This window comes from Onychostruthus taczanowskii, unplaced genomic scaffold, assembly GCF_017590055.1.
Source record: "Onychostruthus taczanowskii isolate IOZ18803 unplaced genomic scaffold, ASM1759005v1 scaffold51, whole genome shotgun sequence".
Lineage (NCBI taxonomy): Eukaryota > Metazoa > Chordata > Aves > Passeriformes > Passeridae > Onychostruthus > Onychostruthus taczanowskii.
The window spans coordinates 943,216-965,075 of NW_024502680.1; the positions used below are offsets into that span (position 1 = coordinate 943,216).

General features: G+C 39.1%; 1 protein-coding gene across 4 annotated transcripts in view; it reads left to right on the top strand.

Moving 5' to 3' along the window:
* Positions 1-21,860, top strand: part of PIK3CB (phosphatidylinositol-4,5-bisphosphate 3-kinase catalytic subunit beta) — a 67,990-nt gene that overhangs the window by 27,331 nt on the left and 18,799 nt on the right. For all 4 annotated transcript variants that reach the window (XM_041416304.1, XM_041416305.1, XM_041416307.1 and 1 more), the window contains 11 exons: positions 3,713-3,898; positions 4,913-5,138; positions 7,773-7,996; positions 10,651-10,833; positions 11,069-11,239; positions 11,697-11,774; positions 14,329-14,580; positions 14,912-15,008; positions 15,784-15,914; positions 18,859-18,912; positions 19,619-19,807. In XM_041416304.1, the coding sequence (XP_041272238.1) occupies positions 3,746-3,898; positions 4,913-5,138; positions 7,773-7,996; positions 10,651-10,833; positions 11,069-11,239; positions 11,697-11,774; positions 14,329-14,580; positions 14,912-15,008; positions 15,784-15,914; positions 18,859-18,912; positions 19,619-19,807 (1,758 nt within the window). In that variant the 5' untranslated portion in view covers positions 3,713-3,745. The remainder of the gene's footprint in view (positions 1-3,712; positions 3,899-4,912; positions 5,139-7,772; positions 7,997-10,650; positions 10,834-11,068; positions 11,240-11,696; positions 11,775-14,328; positions 14,581-14,911; positions 15,009-15,783; positions 15,915-18,858; positions 18,913-19,618; positions 19,808-21,860) is intronic.

Below are 21,860 nucleotides of genomic sequence, written 5' to 3' on the forward strand. Positions count from 1 at the left end.
CTTCAGGAAAATGGGTGGGTGGTTTAGAAAGAGAGCACAGCCCCAGTGTGTAACCACAGCCTCTGGAATCCTCCTGATCCTTTGGTCTAAAGAGTAAGTCTGAAACTCCTGGGCATGTTCTGAATGCCTGGGTTTTGTTAACTGCTACTGTGCAATGTTCCAGTGGTTCTGCTGGAGGCCAACACTTGCTGGAAGTGTTGCCTACATTTTTTTTCTTTTCCAAACTAGTTTTGTATCTGCTCTGTATAACCCGGACATACGATTTTAGTTCTGTTTTGGTTAGGGGGAAAACATGAGGGGGCTGCGATTCGCATAAAAATATCTGCAGCTTACTCTTGACTGTCTGTCCTTAAAGTGTTTTAGAAATCAACGGAGAAGCAGCCCTGCTGCTGGTAGCTCTTTTTTTTCTTTGTTTGTTTTTTCCTTTTTTCCTTTCCAGGTGGTCTTGTTGATTAGATGATGGGATGTACTTCTGTTGGGAGCTTCGGAGAAAGCTGTAAGGTCTCCTGGCTTCTGGAATGAGGCTGTTAGCACCAGAGCAAATTCTTTTGTCTGCCTAGAGATAGCAAGTCCTTTAAAAACCACAAAAGCAACACTCAATTGAGAAATCCTGTTTTAGGGCTTATTCTTTGTGTACATTAAATAAATAAAACCAAGATGAGCGATAAATTTCCTTCTTCTGCAGATGTTTTACTCATCTGTGTTCCACTTCTTTCCATTAGTATAAGCAGCTCTGGCAGAACTGCTGGTATATTAAAACACAAATTCATTAGGAGGGAGAGTGCGTGGGCACACATATATGAATCTGAAATTTGCAGGTTAAAGCTTAGAGAAAATTTACACTTACATGGGAAGGTTTGAACGCTGTCTGTCAGTACTACCTGTATCTTAGAAAAGCATTTTGTATTGGGCTTTGCTCCTGTGAAATTTGAAGTCATTGATTAGACTCTTGAGGAGCCAAGGTTAAGTGCTGGTTTAATTACTTCCTTCTTTTGTAAGTGAGGTTGTTGTTACTGTGACAGTGGGCAGGAATAGCTATGAGGTTAACAGCCTGAAATAGCCTTTTTATTATTACTTGAATTGTTGTTTTTTTCCTTTAGCTGGAAGTTGTTTAAAATGTCTCTGGTGCTGTTACTCCCAATCCAGATGGCTTTTTGCCCTTGTTTCAGTTCCTAGATGTGATATTGAGAGTTAGTCACCAGTGCCACCACACATGTCCCAGCTGGGGCCGTGACTCATCCCCAGAGCTGCTGTGGGCTGGCAGTCTTGAGTTTCTCAGGATAAAACCCGGTTCTCTCTCTCTCCCCTGTGATGTCAGCTCTTGGGGCAGAAACGGGGTGCTGGCTGCAAAACACACTGACCTGCTTCCTTGAGGAAGGAAATGTTTAGTAAGTGCCTGAAGGCAAGAATAGCTTCTCAGCATGCTCAGATTGTTAAGATGGCTTCTCTTCCCTTTTTAACTGAAAATGCAAATGGAATTTTAAAAGACTTTGGTGTCTGTGCTGGAAATCTGTAATTATAAACAAGTATCTTACAAGAACTTTATAACTCTGTGTTGTGGTGTTTGGGCTCCAGGATATGGAGCAGCATTTTTGAGTCTTGTTTCTTTGAAGATTTTAAACTCTTGTTGGTGCACTAAAGTGGTTTCAACAATTGCAACTGTGAAAAACATCTGAAAGAGTATGAAAATAGAAGAGATACACTGAATTAAAGCAGGAATTAACTATATACAAAATAACTACATAAAACAGATTTTCTTGCTGCTGTACCTGTCCAAGTAACAATTTGTAATGGAAATACCTCTTTATTTTACCCTCATGACCACAGAAAATAACTGCAAATGTGTGCATCCAAATACAAAAAATGTACAGTATTTGTATTTTTCACTGACTGCTAATTTTGGTTACAGCAGAATTGCAGCCAGCATTTTATGGGAACAATTAACTGGATGGAGTAAAACAAATAGTATCCCATTAAAATAGCAGCTTGTGGAAAATATACTGATTGGTAATGAGGAATTAGGCATTTTGTCTGGGTTTTTTGTTTTTTGGGTAGATGCTGTGTTATTCCAATAACGTAGTCTGTGCAGGGTGTAATGATGGGGTAACATTTTATTTCTTTCCTGTAGACAGCTTAGAGCTCACACACCTTGCTAAACTTCACATATCCAATGATGAGTAGGTGGATTTGTAAACTGTGGTAATTCATATAAAATACCTTCATATCTGATTTGTTCTTTTTACCATACCACCACCTCCAGTTACTTCTGCTTTAATTCAATCTGCTCAATGTAGCGGATTTTTTTGGATGAAAATGTGGACATAATGGTGGTAAAACTATTGTTTGATAGTGATGATGGTAGAAGCTCCCTGATTATTGCTTCTGTTGAGAAAAAATGTTTTTCCTTATGTACATATGCTTTCCGAAATTTAAAGGTGTTTTATTTGGCATTATTGAAAACTCTGCTATATTTTTATCTAGTACAAACAAAATATGAAGTGGTCCATGCATAAGTGTGGTTACAAGATGTATTGGCAGCTGGTGCTGGTCCTCACAGCTTTGCTAAGGTGGAAGGGTGTTGGAATGGAATGATCTGGGTTATGTTTTTCAGTGTATTTACGTGGCAGTTAGAGGTGGGATGGAGTGTGTTGTCTAATACCTGAGGCAGCTTTGAACTGACAAGTTGATTTTTGTGCTGCTGGCATCATCTATTATCCATTGAGGGGAAGGGAAGGACTAATTGAAATATTGGAAAGCTGTGAGTGGAGTTGAACATTCTGACGTTTTCTGTTACAAAGGGTGATCTCCCAGGGGTAACTTGTCTATTAAAGTGCTTTATTGCAGTGTTTTCCAATGTCCCCCATCCCTTTGGCAGCTGAGGGGCATAGTCTGGATGAGGAGGAGGTAACTGATTCAGTGAGCCATGGCAGAAGGGAAAACTCAGCTTTAGAGAGTGGTAATCAAAACAGAAGACTTGGAAGGCCAGAAAAGCCGGTGGTAGCATTCAGAGTAAATGGAAATGTGCTGAAATGCAGAGGACAGGCAGCAGGAAGGCAGAGGAGTGAGCTGGAGGAGATCACGGGCAGGGCTTCCTCCTGCCCTGCAGGGATGCAGCTCCCACCGTGGGTGGAGTTCAGTGATCGTTCTCTAAGGGTGAAAACAAATTGAGATAAGTGTCTTCAGAGGAAAATGACACTTTCTAGTAGAGTCAAAGACATTTTTCCTACTATGAATACAGACTTTCAAGTTGAATGTCACTGGCCACATTCATGGACAACTAAGAGGAAATTTGCAAAAAAAAAAAAAAAAAAAAAGAAACTGATCATGAGCTTTCATATGAAATATTGCCATTCTTCATCCATGAAGTTTATTTTGGTTGTGTTTTACACAGGTAAAGTTTTAGAGAGAACTTGAAATTAATTTCTAACTTTGTTTCAACTAACCTCTAATTAGTTTTTTCTCTTACTACTTAGTTTTAATGATATAAACATCTCAACAACAGTGCTTTGCTAGGCAAATACTTTTATTATATTAAATAACATTAATGAGTAAAACTATGCTTATCTGTTTGCAATACTGGCATTTGAGACCTCAGAGTTGTAAGCTGAGCTGTACAAAGCAGGCTTATGTAAACCTTCCAAAGACTTTAAAATGTGTGTCTAATTATAGAAGGTTAAGTATACTGAATTTTAGGGTTTTTTTTTTCCCTAAGGCCATGTGGTTATGATATTATTGAGATTCCATAATGCCTCCTGCCGTGACAGACAGCCTTGACATCTGGGCAGTGGATTCACAGATTGGTGCTGATGGCTCAATATCTGTGGACTTCCTGTTGCCCACTGGAATTTACATCAACCTGGATGTCCCTCGAGATGCCACCATATCCCAGATTAAACAGGTAACACCAAATGGGCAGTTAACTGAGGTTTGGAATGAGGGCTGGTTCTCATTTTGACCTGCCCTCTGGCAAATCCAGCCATGAATTCTAGCAGGCATAGAAATGAGGTACTAAGGCACGTGCCCAGCAAATTGTCTGATAAAAAAGTGTGTCGAGGGGGTTAGCACTGGGTTTGGGCAGATGGCAAGGTTTGGAAAGTGGCTTCTTGCTGATAGTTACAGTTCAGTAGAGGTTATTCTAATAGCTCTATATTAATACTGTACTGCTGCTCTGAACCTTTTTCTAACACACTGGCAATCCATTGTTTGCTGATCTAACATTTCCCTGATTAGATTTTTAGTGCAGAAGTCACATATTGAGCTCCTGCTTCTGTTGACTGTCACCAAAGATAATTGCTTTAAAAACTGCATTTGCCTCTTAAAGGTTTTGTACAGATTGGAGCATCACATAAAATGTGAGGGAGTATCCAAGGAAGGGGAGAATGTAAGGAAATGACCACAGATACTAAAAACAATCTACTGACCTTTGATCAGATAATGGCCATTGAGGACATTGGGAAAAGTTACTGAGGAATTAGGCAGTGAAAGAATTACAGCACAGACTAACCTACTCCTAATATATCAAAGTGATAGAGAATTTACAAATAAATGTGTAAGTAACAGCAATAAGGAATTTGAACTGAACTGTCTGGTTTCCTTGCTGCTTGTGGCACATGGAAACTTGATATGCCATAAATATATACTGTTGATATTTGGCTGTTTTCCAAAGACAGGGAATGCTGATGCTAACTACAGAGGTCTGTCCTAGAAATCACTCAAGACAGAGACTAGAAGTGAGACAAAGTAAACATACAATGATTTATAATGATGAAATTACCCAAGTTAGCAAACATGTTTCTTTGCTAATTTTTGGGAACATAAATAGAAATTAATGTTAACTTCAGTGCCTTAAGATATGTCCCTATTTTCTGGTTTTGGTTTTTTTTTTTCATTTATTTCTTTGTTTTCATTGCAGCTGTTATGGAAGCAGGCACATTCCTACCCACTCTTTCATCTCCTCATGGAGATTGACTCTTACATGTTCTCATGTGTGAATCAGACTGCTGTACATGAAGAATTAGAGGATGAAACACGGAGACTTTGTGATGTTAGACCCTTTCTTCCTGTCCTTAAACTAGTGACAAGGAACTGTGATCCAGGAGAAAAGTTGGATTCCAAAATAGGTGTCCTTATAGGCAAAGGTAATTCCATTTCATTTTTTTTTTAAAAATGAGGTTATACTTTGATGTGTATGGGGGTCTTAATTGGGCAGGTAGGAGTGGATTAAAAAAACCCAAACTCTTAAAAATTCAGTATTTCCCTTTGTCAAACAAATACTGATATAGCTGGAAAGAATTTAAATAGTCAAGATGAAACACATGCAAGTTATTTAAAGCTACTTTCTGTATGGCATTTCAGCATTGTATGGCTACATCAATCAGGAACACGTTTTATTTTGTATATAAGGAGAAAAATATGTATTACTATTATTATTATTATTATTACTAAGTGAGTAGCAGCATAATTCTTGAGAATTGTTATCATAAATAACCTGCCAGCAAACTGGGTACTCAGAAGGAATTATTCTGATTTTATTCTACATGGTGTCTGAGTTGGTTAACAATAATTCTTGGTTTTGTTCTCAATTGTGACACTGATTTTCATCAAACAATGAAAAGCTATTTTTAAAGGTTTCACAGTAACTTATTCTTGATGTTATTTCAGAATTTTCAGCTTTTAAATCTACTCTGCTTGGTTATACAATCAAGATTGACAGGGTCATATGAGGTCATACCTCTTGTTTTAAAACAATGAGCCATTGTTAGGTCTCTTATAAAGACTGCAGGTTTTGTTTAGATTTCAGCAGTATACTGTCTGCCTATTTGTTAGAGCTGACAATGGGAACAGTTGGTCAGTTTAACCATTCAGACAGATCCTGACAGATTCGGAGAGATTCACATTCTGTGACTGAATATTTGGCTTACCAGAGCTGTGTAAGACCCTGCCTTAAGCAGCCTCTATTCTGTACCTTAGCAGGGAAAAAAACGTGTTCCTGTCTGAGCTTCTAAACTTAGTGCTTTGTTCTCAGAAGGTGCTGGGTGCTTTGTGTGTTTTGGACAATGCCCTTCAAAGTTCACGAGTAAAGATAAAGACACTTGCAGGCCCTACACGTCCTGAAGTACCAAAAAGTCACAGGTTTCCATTGTATCATAGGAACCTGGGATGATTTGGGTTGAAAGGGACCTTTTAAAGGTCATCTCGTTCCACCACCCTGCTGTGGGCAGGGACACGTTCAACTGGACCAGTTTGCTCAGAGCCTGTCCAGTCTGACCTTGACTGTGTCCAGGATGGGGCATCCACCACCCCTCTGGGCAACTGGTGCCACTTCCTCACCACCCTCCTTGTAAAAAATGTCTTCTTTACATATACTCTAAATCTACCCTCTTTTAATTTAAGAACTCCCCAGAGCTTGCTTTTCTCCAGGCTCTCAGCCTGTCTCCATTGCAGAGGTGCTCCAGCCCTCTGAGCCTCTTTGTGGCCTCCTCTGGGGTCACTCCAGAAGGTCCCTGTCCCCTGGTGCTGGGGGCCCAGAGCTGGGTGCAGCACTGCAGATGGGGTCTCACCAGAGCAGAGGAGAGGGACAGAACCCCCTCCTCTGTCCACCTGCCCTCAGGACATGTTTGGCTTTCTGGGGTGCTTGTGGCCAGATCATGTCCAGCTCATCCACCAGCACTCCCAAATCCTTCTGGGTAGGGCTGTGCCCCATCTGCTCATCCCCCAGCCCATGTTGATCCTGGGGGTTGCTGTGACCCAGGTGCTGGACCTTGCATTTGGTCTTGCTGAACGTCAGTGGGGTTCCCATGTGCCCACTTCTCAGGCTTGTCCGGGTTGCTGTGGCTGGCATCCCCTTCTTTGGGTGTGTCACCACACCCCTCAGCTTGGTGTCATCTGCAGCACTGCTGAGGGTGCCCTCAGTCCCTCTGTCTGTGTCATTAACGAAGCTAGTTAATAACACTGGTGACAGTACACCCTGAGGGACATTGCTTGTCACTCATGTCCATTGGGACTCTGAGCTGTTGACTGTGACCCTCTGGACGTGTCCAATTTCACACCCGCTGGACAGTCCCCCATCAAATACATCTCTTTCCAGTTTAGAGACAAGGACATTACGGGGTCCAAGGCCTTGCAGAAGTCCACATAGGTGGCATCCACAGCCTTCCCCTGTCCTCTGATGTCACTGAATCACAGAAGGTCACCGAGTCGGTCAGGCAGGACTTGCCCTGTGCATTTCTTCTTTACACGTTTTTGAAAGGGAGCTTTACTGGTCTTGGATTGGTAAACATTTCAGTCATGTCATTTTAACTTGAGTAGAGGATTTTCTTTTTTGACTTTTAAACAAAATTTAAAAGGATGATGTCATCTTTCTGACAATTAAAAAAACCCTATAGCTTGAAAGCACTTCTGCTCTGTGGTCTTTATGATGCATTTACTGTGCTTTTTTAAATTTGCTCCTGTGAGGAGAGACTTAAAGCTTTCCAAACTACCTTGAATTCAGGGTAAGGTCGGATTTTCCACTTCCTATTACCTAGGAGATACATTGGTATTGTTTAAAATAAGCTCTCATGCCAGGTTGCGTGGCAGTTGTGCAAGTAACTTTGGAAGAACACTGGTGTACAGGACAATGTAGAACCCAGCTCAGCTTTGAGCATCCATTTTGGATGGGATGTCTGAAGGAAACCACCTGTGTCACCTTAACTTAAAGATAGTAACAGTTTAAATGGGATGGGCAGTATTTGTACAGCTGTGTATCCTTTTGCTTCCTTGAATTCTTTCAGGTCTCCATGAGTTTGATGCCTTACAAGATCCTGAAGTGAATGACTTCCGAGCTAAAATGAGAAGAATCAGTGAGGAAAAGATTCAGTCACTTGTGGGTCTCTCCTGGATGGATTGGTTGAAGCACACTTACCCACCAGAGCAGGAGCCTGTTATCCCAGAGAGCTTCCAAGATAAGCTCTACAGTGGAAACCTTGTAGTGGCTGTTCATTTTGATAACTGCCAGGTAGGAATGGTTGTTCATGTTTCATGAGCTGTTCTTGATCCAGGTCTGAATTGGCATGGATTGCTCAAGGATAGAAATGAAATAGAATACTTACATTATGGTGTTTGCAAAGTCTTTCAGCAGGATCCTTGACTCTTGAAAAAAAGTGAGGATGTAAGCCCACGGTAGAGAATTGAACTTTTAAAGTCTAATTACAGTTCAACTTCTGAAGGGAAAATGTATACCTTGTATCTTCTATATTACTTCAGGTTTGTTTAAATGTAAAACACAGTTCAAAGTTGTCAGGACTTGTTTTGCCAACTGTTCCTGTGTTGCTTCACTTACATTCAGTTTTAAGCTCAGTTCATCAGAGATTGCTGGTAATTGGTAGGCACCATATTCAATATACTTGTCTCTGTGTGTGACTCACTGAACATCTTGGGGTTGATCTGCTAATTAGATTAAGAAATATTTTTTTAAAAAAAAGAAGAATCAGTATTCCCTTTACTAGAAATGCACATAGAAAACCAAAACACTGAGACTTAGAATTAGCTTTTCATTGAGGCTAGCAAAACCACAGTTTATTTTTAAAATTAAACCCTATTTAGTTTCTACTGGGAATACCTGAAATGTTTTAGCATGAGTTTTTATGATGTTGAAGTTGCTCTGCCTCTGCTTGAGTCCAGAATTCCCATTACCTTTTTTTTGCACTCTGTTCTTTTGGGTAACCATGAATGATCAGCATTGGAAACCTTAAAAATCCTAAAAGTGTGTAAATGCATCAGGCTAGATTTGATGTCCATTTGGACCCAGGTGCAAGAGGCTGATTTTTTAATGATTCAGATTATTTTAGTTACAAAGCTGAATTTTTTCTAGCACTATCCTTTTAAACTTTAAAGGTGTAAAGTCAGGAGACACTAAATGTAGAGGTGAAAGCTAAATTTGGTCACCAGTAACCCCTTATGTTGGATGCATAGGTGTTTTATGACAAAACCTTTTCCAGTCCTCTTCAGCTTAACAGAGAATTTGCATTGTCCAGGAGTGAGATTATCTTCAGCCCTTTTTAAATAATGCATCTATATGCCTATGCTGACAGGACAAAAGCAGTGCAAAAGTTCTTGCTGGTGCAGAATGTATTTGCCTGCCACTATAATAGCTTAGGCTGCTGACATTTCAAATGTTTCAAATGCTTCTGCTGCCAGCTCTGACCTTCAGAGCTATTAACCATTCAAATCTGAGCTGCTTTTTAGAGCAGTAAATTCTGTTCTAGACTTTACTACTTGCACTGAGCCCTGGAGTCATCCCAGGAGAGTTAAAGAGGAAGGTGTGGGGACTGTTCTGTCAATTCTTGCAGCTGCAAGATTGAGAGAAGGAAATATTAAAGTAGTTTTTGTCTGGAAGGTGTGGGTGAGCTGTAAGGGCTCTGTGGTTGTCTCTGGAGCAGGAGAGACAGCTCCCCATCTCCGTGGCATGTCTATTAAGATCATCTGGGGAGCAAGGCAGCTGTCAGAGAGCACCAGCTTCCTGTGAAGAAAATGTGTTATTCCTAACTAGCAGTTATGGCAGGAGGAGAAAGTCTTCACATTGTGGCAGCTTTCTGAAAGGTGGAAGCTGTTGTGAACCAGGCAGAAACTGAGAAAACACAGAATTAATTTAGTGTGACTCTGCAGAGTTTGCTTGTTCCATTGGGGCAGCTTGGCTCCTTACTAGTCTATAGAAGTAAAGTACAAGTTGAAAGAATCTAAGCAAACAACACTGCACATTTGTCAATAACTGGGTTTAGGATGCTCACATCTTCAGAATTGGGTGTGTAAATAAAAAAAATAATAAAATTTGAAGAAAATATAACAGCAAAACCCCAGTACCTCCTGAACCAGCCTTTGCAAATAAACCTGTATAAAGCATAATGTGATAGATGAAGGGAGACAAAAGATTTTGCAGAGCTTGTACTTTAGGAACTTGAAATTAATTTAAACCTCCTTTTTAATTTACAAAAGAGAGTACCTTCTTACCTTTATCTTTTTAGAACACATTAAAATTAGATATACTTTGGAAGTAGGTTGATAGCCTCTAAGGGTTTTAATTAAAAACTTTCTTTAAAAAATGCAGTCTTTGTACATTGTATTCAGAATGCTACTGGTGTTGGCCACTACTCCTCTTTTCTGCTCTCCTCCCAGTGTGGTGGTGGTTTTCTACATAAATTACATTCACAGTTTCCTCTACTTTCTTACTTGAAGCTTTTTCTTCTGAGTTCAGTGATACTTAGAAAGAGGGTAACTTGCTAGTGGCCAGAAAGATGAAAAATTAACACATCTAGTACTGCTAAATACTTTGAAATGCATCGTGATTTATTGTCTCCCTTATTCAACATTCCAAAACAGAATCTTCTAGATCAATGCATTGCTCTAGAAGTCTTTAAAGCACTGCTAAATCAAGTAAAGTCTTATGTTTTTGAAAGTACTTCTGATAATATAAAACTTTGGGAATTAATATCTTACAGTTTTTAGGGTGTGTGTGATTTTGATTGCCCTAAACATACAGACTCTAACTGTTAATATAGTCTGGATTTAACAGTTATTATTTTGCCCTGTTTTCTTATGTGTGCTACAATTTTAGCCTTGTGTGTCTGCCTAAGACAGGTTTGACCTTCATTATTCCTGCTTGTGTTTTGTTAGGATGTATTTAGTTTCCAGGTGTCTCCTAACATGAATCCCATCAAGCTGAATGAGCTGGCAATCCGAAAACGTTTGACTATCCATGGAAAAGAAGATGAGGAAGTTGATCCTGCTGATTATGTGCTGCAAGTTAGTGGAAGGCTGGAATATGTCTTTGGTGATCACCCATTAATTCAGTTCCAGGTACACAGAGTTTTTTGGAACTTGATGTAACAATTCCCTGCTGCCTTGACCAAAGGTGCTTCCTCCCATCCCTTCATTACTGAACAGTAACATCTCCCTCCTTGTGTCTGCAGCCCTCTGCAGTTGTGAACCATTCCCTTTGTATCTCTGGAATGAATTCTTTGTTTCTGGCGTTTGGAAGTTGCTGTAGGAATAGTCTGCTGGCTGCTAACAGCTGTTTTCCCTGGGCTTTCAGTATATCCGCAACTGTGTGATGAGCAGGACCCTTCCCCAGCTGACCCTGGTGGAGTGCTGCACCATAAAAAAGATGTGTGAGCAGGAGATGATTGCCATAGAAGCTGCCATAAACCGAAAATCCTCCAACCTTCCTCTTCCTCTGCCACCAAAAAAAACAAGAGCAACAACTGTGAGTTCATGGGGAGAATGTCTGATACCCGAAGGGAGCAGTGACTTGTGGCATATAAATCACAGTGCCTGGGGTTTGTGCTGTGACTGCTGTGCTCCAGTGTAGGTCACCTGGGTCAGCTCAGAGCCTCCTCTTGCTTGGCACATTTACCTCAGAAACATAAATGTGAACAGGTCTTTGCTCTATTACACACTCAGAGTGAACAATAAATTTTGAATTGTCAGGATGTAGTACATGATGTATGTTCTCACCCCCAGCTCTCTTCCAGCTGAGTTTTTACTCAGTCTCCCCTTATAGCTGTGATGATCAATTTATCTTCGAAGATTTCAAATTTATATTTTTAACTGCACTTTTTTCTTTCGTATTTGATAATTTTGCTTAAAATGCTTTGCTTACAAAATAGATCTCAATGTTACAGTGGTGAAGAGTGAACTTGTATTTTTGTTTCTCTTCTCAGAGTGTGTGGGATATTTCCAACCCTTTCAAGGTTATTCTATTAAAGGGCAATAAACTAAACACAGAAGAAAATGCCAAAGTAAGTAACTGTGTCTGGTATCAGAAGACAATTCTGTTCATCATTTTAATGTTTTTCAATGCTAAGTGAACTCAAAATCATACAGATTTCAGCATTTGTAATTATTCCAAATTGTATTGTTAGCACTGGTCAAAATCTGGCTTTATTGCTAAAATATTCCTTTATTGCCTGAAGCTGGATATGTGCATTGGAACATTTCAATAATTGTGGCAGTATGACATAAGTGTTCATTGGTGTTTGATTTCTAAGTGCTGATAGTGGTGTGAAATGTGCTCATTTTAAATAGATTGTCATAAACACCTTACACAAGTAAATTAAGTGTTAAATGTTTTAAAGTGCAACATGGTATTTTTGTAGTCCTGAATGTATTCAGGATGTCTAAAACTTGGACTGTGTGCTTCTATACAATCTGTCTTTTATTTTCTATACATGAGGAATACAAAGAAAGAAAGCTGGAGTATCATTTCCTGTAAAAATATACATGACTGGGCTACTGACTGCTGTACAGACCACAAGTTGTTAACACGTGGGAATTTATTGCACAGCTACTTTAATGCCTTAAAAACACTTGCCTGTGAAGTAGAACAACATTAAACTCCTTTTTTTTTTGTTCAGAAATCAGTAAATTATGTAGCCAGTCCTGTAGATGAGGAAGATGCCTAGTTAACCATTGATATTTGCTGTTCTCGTGCTTTATTCAGGATACTTGGTGCATTTTTTCTTTCAAACTGTTGTTACAACCTCCTTGTAAGTTAGCAATCTTACATTTTGGTCAACACCAAAGAAGAAGTTCTACATTACAGATAAATGAGCCATAGTTACATTTTAATACCTAAGACACTGTGATTGTGGGAATTGATGGCTACAAAACCAGATGTTTCTCTCTTTTTTGTCCAAAGCATTATTTAGCTAGTTCCAATATCTTCTTAACCCTGTTCTGTAGACCCTTAAGTTTTTAAAAGGAAAGATAAAAGAGCTGGTGGATTCTGGAAGGAGCATAGCTATCAGGAGTTTCTAGGGTGGTTTTTTCATGCTTAGAAAAGTTCTTTAGTTAATTTCAGTATACTTGTAGGGGGAAAACAATCAAAGTATTTTCTAAGCTTGAGAAGAAACAGGAAAAACGGGCAATTCTTTCGTATTGGCACCTGTGGGCACCATCTAAATGTTATTTAGTATTTTGAATGCTTCTCAGTCTTGAAAAATTACAAGTCCTGTGGGTAACCTAGAACAAGAATGAATGCAGTGACCCTGCAAACCTGTGCATGTTTCCCTGCCTTGTCTGTCTACAGTGTTACAAAATTGTCACTATTGAGAGTGTGTTTGTTTCCCAGTCCTGATTCTGAGGCTGTTTAATTCACTGCCATTGTTCCTTTAGCCCCACTGTGCTGTGGATAAGCCAATATTCATCCATTTCTGCTGAACCCACCACCAGCGTTCACAAATACAGTGTTTGTACTGGGGAACAAAACCTTTGTCAGCTGGGTAGCACTGCCCCAGTGTGAGCTGGGCTGGGGACACCCACCTAGGGCACAAGCGACCTCACCCAGCAGTCCAACACCCCATTTTCCAAATACATGACATTGAAAATTGCTTTTCTTTTCTCTTGGTCTTTGGCCACCCCATCAGTACACACCATTTCATTTGTAAAAGGGGCATGTCAGAATGAAAAGAGAAAAATTGGGATTCAATCCCTTACATTAACAGGATCAGAAGAATTAGAGAGGTGAATTATTTTTTTTTACCCAATGCCACTATCAAATTTAATATCTCTCTCTTTACCTTGCAGTGCTCAGCAATAATATGATAGCTTAAAGGGAATGTGGGGAAGGTTGGTTCAGGAGCAGAGAGAACCTGAAACATCAGATCACTTTTACACATTTAACATTGAGGATTTCTTTTTGGTGTTGAGCAAAAAGATTACATTTGTGGGTTTTTCTCTCTCTGTGTCTCTCTCACTGATATTTTGGAGGGCCACCTGAAAGAAGTTGGCACATTTCACTCTGCACTTTTCTGTGTATACATGTTATGGAACAGAAATGTAGAAATGAAACAAAAATGAAGAAAGAACAGAAAAACATCTTAGCATTAATCTGTAATGAGTTTAATTTCAGTGCCAGTAACTCCAGCTTCTTTGTCTAGTTGTCCTTCTCCTTTCCTGATCCTTATTTTAATTGTTCAGGCTACCTGGTTTTGTTGGTTTCTGGGTACTAAAGACAAAACAAACCCTGGAAATCTTGTACATTGTTATTATTATTACAGGTGACTCCAATGTTAGGGTCAGCAGTGTTCCCTCTATACATTTTTAGAAATAGTTTAAATAAAAAGTGAGTTTTTTCTTAAGCTGAAAAAAACCCCATAACATTTCTCATTTAGAAGCACAAATTGGTTCTACGTGGAGATTTTAATTTGTATTCATAAAATTAGTCTTAACTTCTTCATTGTGCTTAGTTGTTCATTTGATGGAATTAATATGTGTGTATGTTCTATATATGATTCTATGCAGAATTCTGTAGGTTCTGTGACAAGCTTAAAATCTCTTATTTCTTTATGGCAGGTTCATGTTAGGGCTGGTCTTTTCCATGGCACAGAGCTCCTTTGTAAAACAATTGTAAGCACAGAAATATCTGGGAGAAGTGACCACGTTTGGAATGAAGTGCTGGAGTTTGAAATCAATGTCTGTGATCTGCCAAGGATGGCAAGGCTCTGCTTTGCTGTTTATGCTGTCATGGATAAGATGAAAACTAAGAAGTCCACCAAGGCAATGAATCCTTCCAAATACCAAACCATTAGGAAAGCAGGAAAAGTGGTAATTTATCTCATTTGTTATTCTTGAGTGACCTTCAAATTATATCAAAATGAGCATCCAGAAATCTTTCCTTGTCCCCAATTTAGTGCTCAAGAATGCAAAATGTAAAGAAAAGATATTAAAAGCAGCATATGCATTAAGAATTGCACATCTTGGTATGAAAACTTTTGATAATTCTCAGTGATTAATTGCTTTAAGGTATCCTTTAAAGGTATACCACTTAAAAAAAAAAACCCAAGCCACCCTCTCATTTTTATGTATTTGCAGTGTTTTTTGTGTAGTAAAATTTGCTGGCATCTTCATTCCATATAACAATTCTTTCCTTTGGCAGCATTATCCTGTAGCCTGGGTAAATACCATGGTGTTTGATTATAAAGGACACTTGAGGAATGGAGAACTGGTACTGCACAGCTGGTCATCATTTCCTGGTAAACCTCAGCTTTTCAGATTTGGACTTTGGGTGTGGGAGAGAGTGGGATCCAATAGCAGCATATTTACTGTATTCATGCTCAGTTCCCTTGTAATAATCTCTTTATACTTGTAATTTTTATGTGGATATGTGTACCACAATTTAATCTCTTTCCTGAAAGTATTGTTTAGAGGGAAAGAGGAAGAGCAAGAAGTAGTGTTCTAAAAGTTTCATCTGTTATGGAAGGAAAACCACATAAAATAGATGCATGTTTGTATCTGGTTTTACTTGCCAGTTTAGGTTTCATTTGGTCCCTGTGCCTTGTACCCCAAATTGAATAGATCAGTTATAATATAAGTGATAATATTTGCATCAGCAAAAATTGTGAATTGGAATTTTGTCATGTTCCCTGATACTGAGATCAGTTAGTGGGAGTGGCTGGAGCCTCGTGTCACTCTGCGCCCATCCTGAGGAACGCTGTCCCAGCCTGGCTGGCCTGAAGCTCTGCTCTCCATTTGATCCAGAGGGTGTGTCCTGCTTTGCAGAAGCTGCAGATCTCCCTGGGATTTGTTGCAGTGTGGGGATAGCTCAGCTTCCCTGGACTATTATGTTTCCTTAAGGAAATCACTTTCTCGTGGGGTGATAATCCAACCTTTTGGAATGCAGGAGGTGGTTTATGCTGGAAATACAGAGCATTGCACTAAAAGTGCTGTGCAGCAAAACATGCTCTGTCCATTTTCTAAGGAAGTGATTTCTTACTGCATGCCTGTAATATTAAATGCTCTGTGTTTCAGATGAACTTGAAGAAATGTTGAATCCCATGGGAACCGTCCAGACCAACCCTTACACTGAAAATGCAACAGCTTTGCACATTAGATTTCAGGAATATTCAAAACAGCCTATTAATTACCCTCCCTTTGATAAGGTAAGAGATGACCTAAAGAGCACTCAGGAATGCTTATGTGGAAATAGCTGGTTTTTCTTTCCTTTCAACACTGCCTTTCCAGTGAATTCTCCTTTTCCTGCCTTTTAGTCACTGTACTGCACTTGTTAAACTTGCACTGCATGAGTGGCAGTGCTTGACTTCAGGGTCTATTTTGAAGATGTACACTTTTAAAAGTGGTCTGTACATGGTCTTTTGAAGGTCAAAAACAAATCAGTTTCCCGTATGGATGTTATAAAAAGCTAAATTTGTCGGCTATTCTGGAAACCTTCAAACTGTTCTTGCTTGTGATCTATAAAGATCTTTTCTCTCTTGGTACAAGTGTGTGTTAGCCACTCTTCGGGACACTGTCCTGTGAGCTCAAGTCCTTTAAAGGATAAATGGACTCCTAGCATTGTGTGCAAAGGGATTTCTGAAGGTCTGCTCTTGGACTAAATCCGCTGAAGTGGCCCTGCAGTTTTTTACAGATTAAGAATCTGTCTAGAAAGGAAGTGTATATTTGGAATACATGTGGTTATTTCTGTAGTGTGAAGGATACATGGAAAGATGTTTAGAAACCAGCAAAAAAAGCTAAGACCTGGAAACAAGAAATGAAATAAGTCTTAAAACAGACTGCTAATGATACATTATAAAAATCAGGCTTAACTCATGTACACAGTAGTCTGGATTTTGGTTTGGGGAAAGTCAATAACAGCCTAGAGAAATTGCTTCTTTTTCTTTTTGGAGGATTTTGCACCTTTGGCGCGTCATGAAGAAAAAGACTGAAATCACCAAGTTTTATCATCTTGTTCAAAGGCAGATTTGGGATTTTAAAGTTCATAAAAATGAAATCAAATAACAAGATAGCATTTCTTTTGTTTCAGCTTGGGTTAATAGTGTTTTCCCTTCCTTGTCATCACAGTACTTTTTCTTTTATTCAAACAGCATTGGAAATACAGTAAGAGTTAAACCAATACTGACCAATTGCTGTTTATTTATGGCTGACCAGTTAATGCTTCATAGTGGACATATAATTTTATCCAGTTTTGGTATTGCTTTAAGTTTTTTGCTCATTACACTTATGGGTATTTAATTTTTAAAGAAAAATTAATGTACATATTAGACAGACTAAGTAAAAGTGTGTCTCTTTAGTAGTCACATATTTGTTCTGGCTCTGGTGTTTCTTTTCTTTGCCTCTGCAATACCAAGTTCTCAGGAAGTTAAAACCCTGGGCTGGATGCAGCCAATAGATTTTACTGGGTGAGACAGAGTGTAGTGACATTAAGGTAGGGGTCTAATGGTCTTCATCCCTTGTGACTTTCAGCTTCATTCAACTCAATCTCTTAGAGTTTCTCTTGGTGAAGGTTCTGTTGGATGTGGAGTGATGTTGCAGCTGCTGGAATTACATCAGCTGAAGATCTGTCTCTCACAATGCTCCAGCTGAGACTTGCTTGCTCTATGGCTGCTTCTCATTTTCCCAGCATTGTTGCTGGTTTCTGCCAAGAAAACAAAGAATGAGATGCCAGATTTGTGTTTCGAGAAACATAATGTGCAAAAATAGATTTTTCCTTTCAATCATCTCATCAACCTGCCTGCACAGCAAGCTGTGCAACGCTGCTTGCACAGCGAGGAGCTTTTTGGGGCTGAGGGAGCAAAAGTGCCTGGACCAGGGATAAGAAACTTGTCTGGGACAAGAGCCATGTGTGGGGCTGGTCCATGGCCAGTGCTGCAGGCACATCATGGGGCTCGGGGTTCGTTCAAACAAAGCTGGACTTGCAAAGACTTTGAAAATTTATTTGCAAACAGAGTAACTCTGCAAAGCACGGGGAGGCAAGAATCAAACATAGAATCAGGACTCTGTGGTTTTGTTTATGCGTGTTTTCACACACAGTATGTAAATAAGCTTTGCAGCCAAGTAGCAGATGTAATACATGATATTAATGAGAGTTTCATACAAAGAAAAGAAATAAAACAAGTTAAGATGTCTTTCTAGGGATTTTAGCTGCTGGCTATTTATGCTCTGATTATTGCAGCCTTTTGTTGTTTCTTGTGTTGTCTGAGCAAAGACAACACAAGTCTTGATGGACCTGTGACTCCCAGACCAGCTGGGGTGCTGGTGTATTCCTGGGTGATGGAAGAGGCAGAGCTCTCAGGGAAATGAGATGCTGGAGTTCCTTGGACTTTTTTCTTTATTGAGATTTTATTTCATGATTTGTTCCTTGAAGCAGCAGCATCTGACAGCTGTAGACAGACGTACCTGGCCAGCTCAGCATTGTAACACCTGGCTTGGTTGCAGTAATGTGCAGAATGCACTTTGAAGAACTGCATTTACTTCAAGACTTAATTCTCCATTATGGGTTATTGCGTGAACTTCAAAAATAAAGTAAAATGTTCAAAAGGAAAAAAAAAAAAGGAGAGGAGATCCAAAATCTAGCAAAGTACCTGGACACACTGATTGAGATCATATGGGCAGTCTGAGAGCATGGTGAAAGGACTGGGCTTGTTGATTCTTTCTGGAGTTGAGGGCTAGAAGCATGGATCCATGGGCATGGAAACAGTGGGCATGGATCCATGGGCATTGGAAACTGCACAAGCTGAGGTGAGAAAAGCAAAGGACAACTTAGAGTTGAGGAATTGGTTTGCTTGGGTGAAAAATAAGGAAGAAATGTAGAAACAGAAAGCAAGATGTCATCAGGAAGGCTGTTTAATTTAGGCCAGGAGTGATGAAAGAGGAAATAATGGAAGACATCATAAGCACTGCTGTTCCTGATCTCTCTAGTCCTGCAGGTGAGAAAAGGGACACTGCACAATAGTCCACTGGATATACAGAACTGCCTAAAAGATAGCAGCATTTCCTTATCTGCTTTGTTTCTGTAATGCTTGTTCTATGTAGCAATGCAGTCAGATTTGGGGTTAAATCTAACGATTTAAAACTGACTTCTTGCAGATACTTGAAAAGGCAGCTGAGATTGCAAGAAACAGTGACAATGCTGCAATGGCGGTGAGCATCATCTGAAGACTATTTTCAAATTAATTTTCTGAGTTTTTTTGGTTCTTCTTCATCAATGTAGAAATAAATAAGTCAGCTGCTCAAATAGCAATTCTACTGACTCTGTTTTCTTATATAATTCACTTTGATGAACTGCTTTAAAATTCAGATCTATATCTGCTTTTTCCATTATATTTTGGACTTGTCTTTATTTTGTCAGAAAGCTTTGCGTACTCTGGATTTGGAAGACAGCTAAGATTTACATAGAGCTGAAAAAAAATTTAGGAAGACCAAAGTAAATGTCTGTCTACTTGGCAAATATGTTTTCTTTTGATTGTTGCAAAAGTTTTTTTTATTGCTAATAGGAACAAATTATTATATATGTATCTAAATTTGCTCATTTGAAAAAATAGAATAAGAAAGTATATGCATCCTAAATGAGAGTGCTCCATGTTGGAGTTGGAAAACAGAAATATTGCCATCTAGTGTCCTTAACTCTGAAGTTGAGTTATTTTTTCAGAAAGTTCTGCACACTGGATTTGGAATCTGTTACTTACAGTGTCTGCAGTAAGGAATCTGAAAGAAAAGCACAGTGGTCATTTCCCTGTGTTTCTTGAGTTTTTATCTGATGTTCTTTCTGCTGTAGAGCTGCTGGTATTTGAGGTACCATACTAGAATCTTACTGAATTAATTACATTTTACATGTCTGGTTTCCTAGGGTCGAGGTGGTAAGAAGTTTTATGTTGTGCTAAAAGATATAATGGAAAGAGATCCTTTATCTCAGCTGTGTGAAAATGAAATGGATCTCATTTGGACTTTGCGATATGACTGTCGTGAAAATTTCCCACAATCGTTGCCAAAACTGCTGCTCTCTTTAAAGTGGAACAAACTTGAAGACGTTGCTCAGGTAAGGGAAAAGTCAACGATGGTGGGGAAAAAAGTTTCAATTAAATAGTCAGAAAATAGGATTTGTTTCCCAAGTGTAGCCAGTTTGAAATGGTGCTGTTGTGCAAGCTGGAGTTCAGTGTCTAACTTCTGCAGCCTGGACACGTAAAGAACTTATTCTCTCAAAAATGCTCCATAAACCAAAACCAAAATGCATTTCAAGAGTCCTCTTAATGACAAGAAAAACACAGTGGGTATTTATACAGACTAATGTTAAAACTTTGTGCTGAAATTTGATGCTAAAAGCAAGAATTTCCCAGATTCATCCAGTGCAGCCCGGTGCTCCAGCATGGTCAGCCTGAGCTGGGCTGTGTCCAGCTGAGTTGGGAGTATCTCCACCAGTGGAGACTCCACAGGCTCTGGGCAAAAAAATCTTGACCATCCTCACAGCAAGAATGATTTTTATAAGGCTATTCTAAAAAAAAAAAATTTGTAAATCAAAATCTGAAATAAAACTTTGTGTGAAAATTGTTAAGCTGCTCAAATACTGTAAAATCCAGGTCTCAGACTGGGTAATTAAAACTCACCAAGGCAGACAGATGGGTTTTCAAAGAGATGTGAGGCCCACCAGTGCTACAAAACACATCCTTCTCATCCTGTCTCTTTGACCAAATAGTCTCTTTAAAATAACTTCTAAGGATGTGAGACTGGTGCTGTGAAACAAGGTGCATTTTCAGTAAAATTGCTTCATTCATTTGCTGCACAGATGTGCAAGGTTATTTTACTACGCTGTAATGAAGTTGGTGTTGCTGCCTTTTGCTGTATTTACCCAAATAGAATCCAACTCTTGGGGCACTTTTTGAGAATAGGTTGAACTTTAATACAGGAAAACTTATATGAGCTCACAGTAAAACCATGCCTGCTTGATAGACTGGTTTTAAAAGTAATAAAGTAACAGGTTTCTGGATTGGAATTTAAATGTTTTAGATTGTGTACAGTGAAGTTTGGGCCAAACTAAAAAGTCTGGCCCAAGTTACAAAGCACAGGTGTTCTTCTGGTCTTCCTGACAGAATTCAGATATAAATGATGCTCACCTTCTGACAGACCACTACACTGATAATGTTCATGTCTTTCCTTCAGTCTCATTTTTAAAATTTTCAACTACTTTTTTTGATTTTTATAAACTTAGAGCTAAAAAGCATTTGCCGTGAAGAATTATGACTGATGGTAGAAAACCCTATTGCCCCTTAGTATTCTGACCTTCACCTGTTACAAGCTATGTGTTCTTGGAAGAAAAGGCAGCCACTCCATGAAAATCCATCTTCTGTCTATCCATTATATGATTTTTGTGATTATCCAGTCAAGCTATTAGTTTGCTCCAGCAGAGAGTTCATTTTCTGCTACATCCTTCCTCCCAGCTAGATATGCAAGTTCCCTGAACTTCTGAAAATAAATGGAATTTTATCCCAGCTCCTTGTCTGTGCCATGAACACTACACTGACAAAATGGAGCACCCACACATTCCTTGCTCACTTGTGTTCTTTCATGTCAAGAATCCCATTCCTTAGTAGTTCCATTACTTCTAAATTTATCGTTCATTATTAAAAGTTATCTGGAAATCAAAACTGTAGAAACACAAGCCAGCACTTGTTTGCACATTAAAATATGTGAAGGAAAAGGCAGGAGTGCTAGGGTTTTAAAATATGGCCCTTGGTGGTAGTTTTGAAAACTAACTTGGATTATGGATATTAGCTGACAGCTGAAAGTCCTTTACACTTGGAAACATTAAATATTACATATACATAAAACTTTTTATTTAAACAGATGGCTGAAAATATGTTGTCTTGTTACTGTGTACTTTCTGGAAGGAATATAGTATTTATGTTTGCTTATCTATAGACAGTAGTGCAGTTTATATCATAATATTGGTTTTGGCAGTGTGGAGAGTCTCTCTGAAAAATGAGATCTTACCTTAAGCATGCTGAATATTTCTGTAGTACATAGACATGTCAGTACTTCTAATGATTTACCTTTTCAGGTAAGGCAAGATAGCCTCATTAATTTTAGGAATTCCA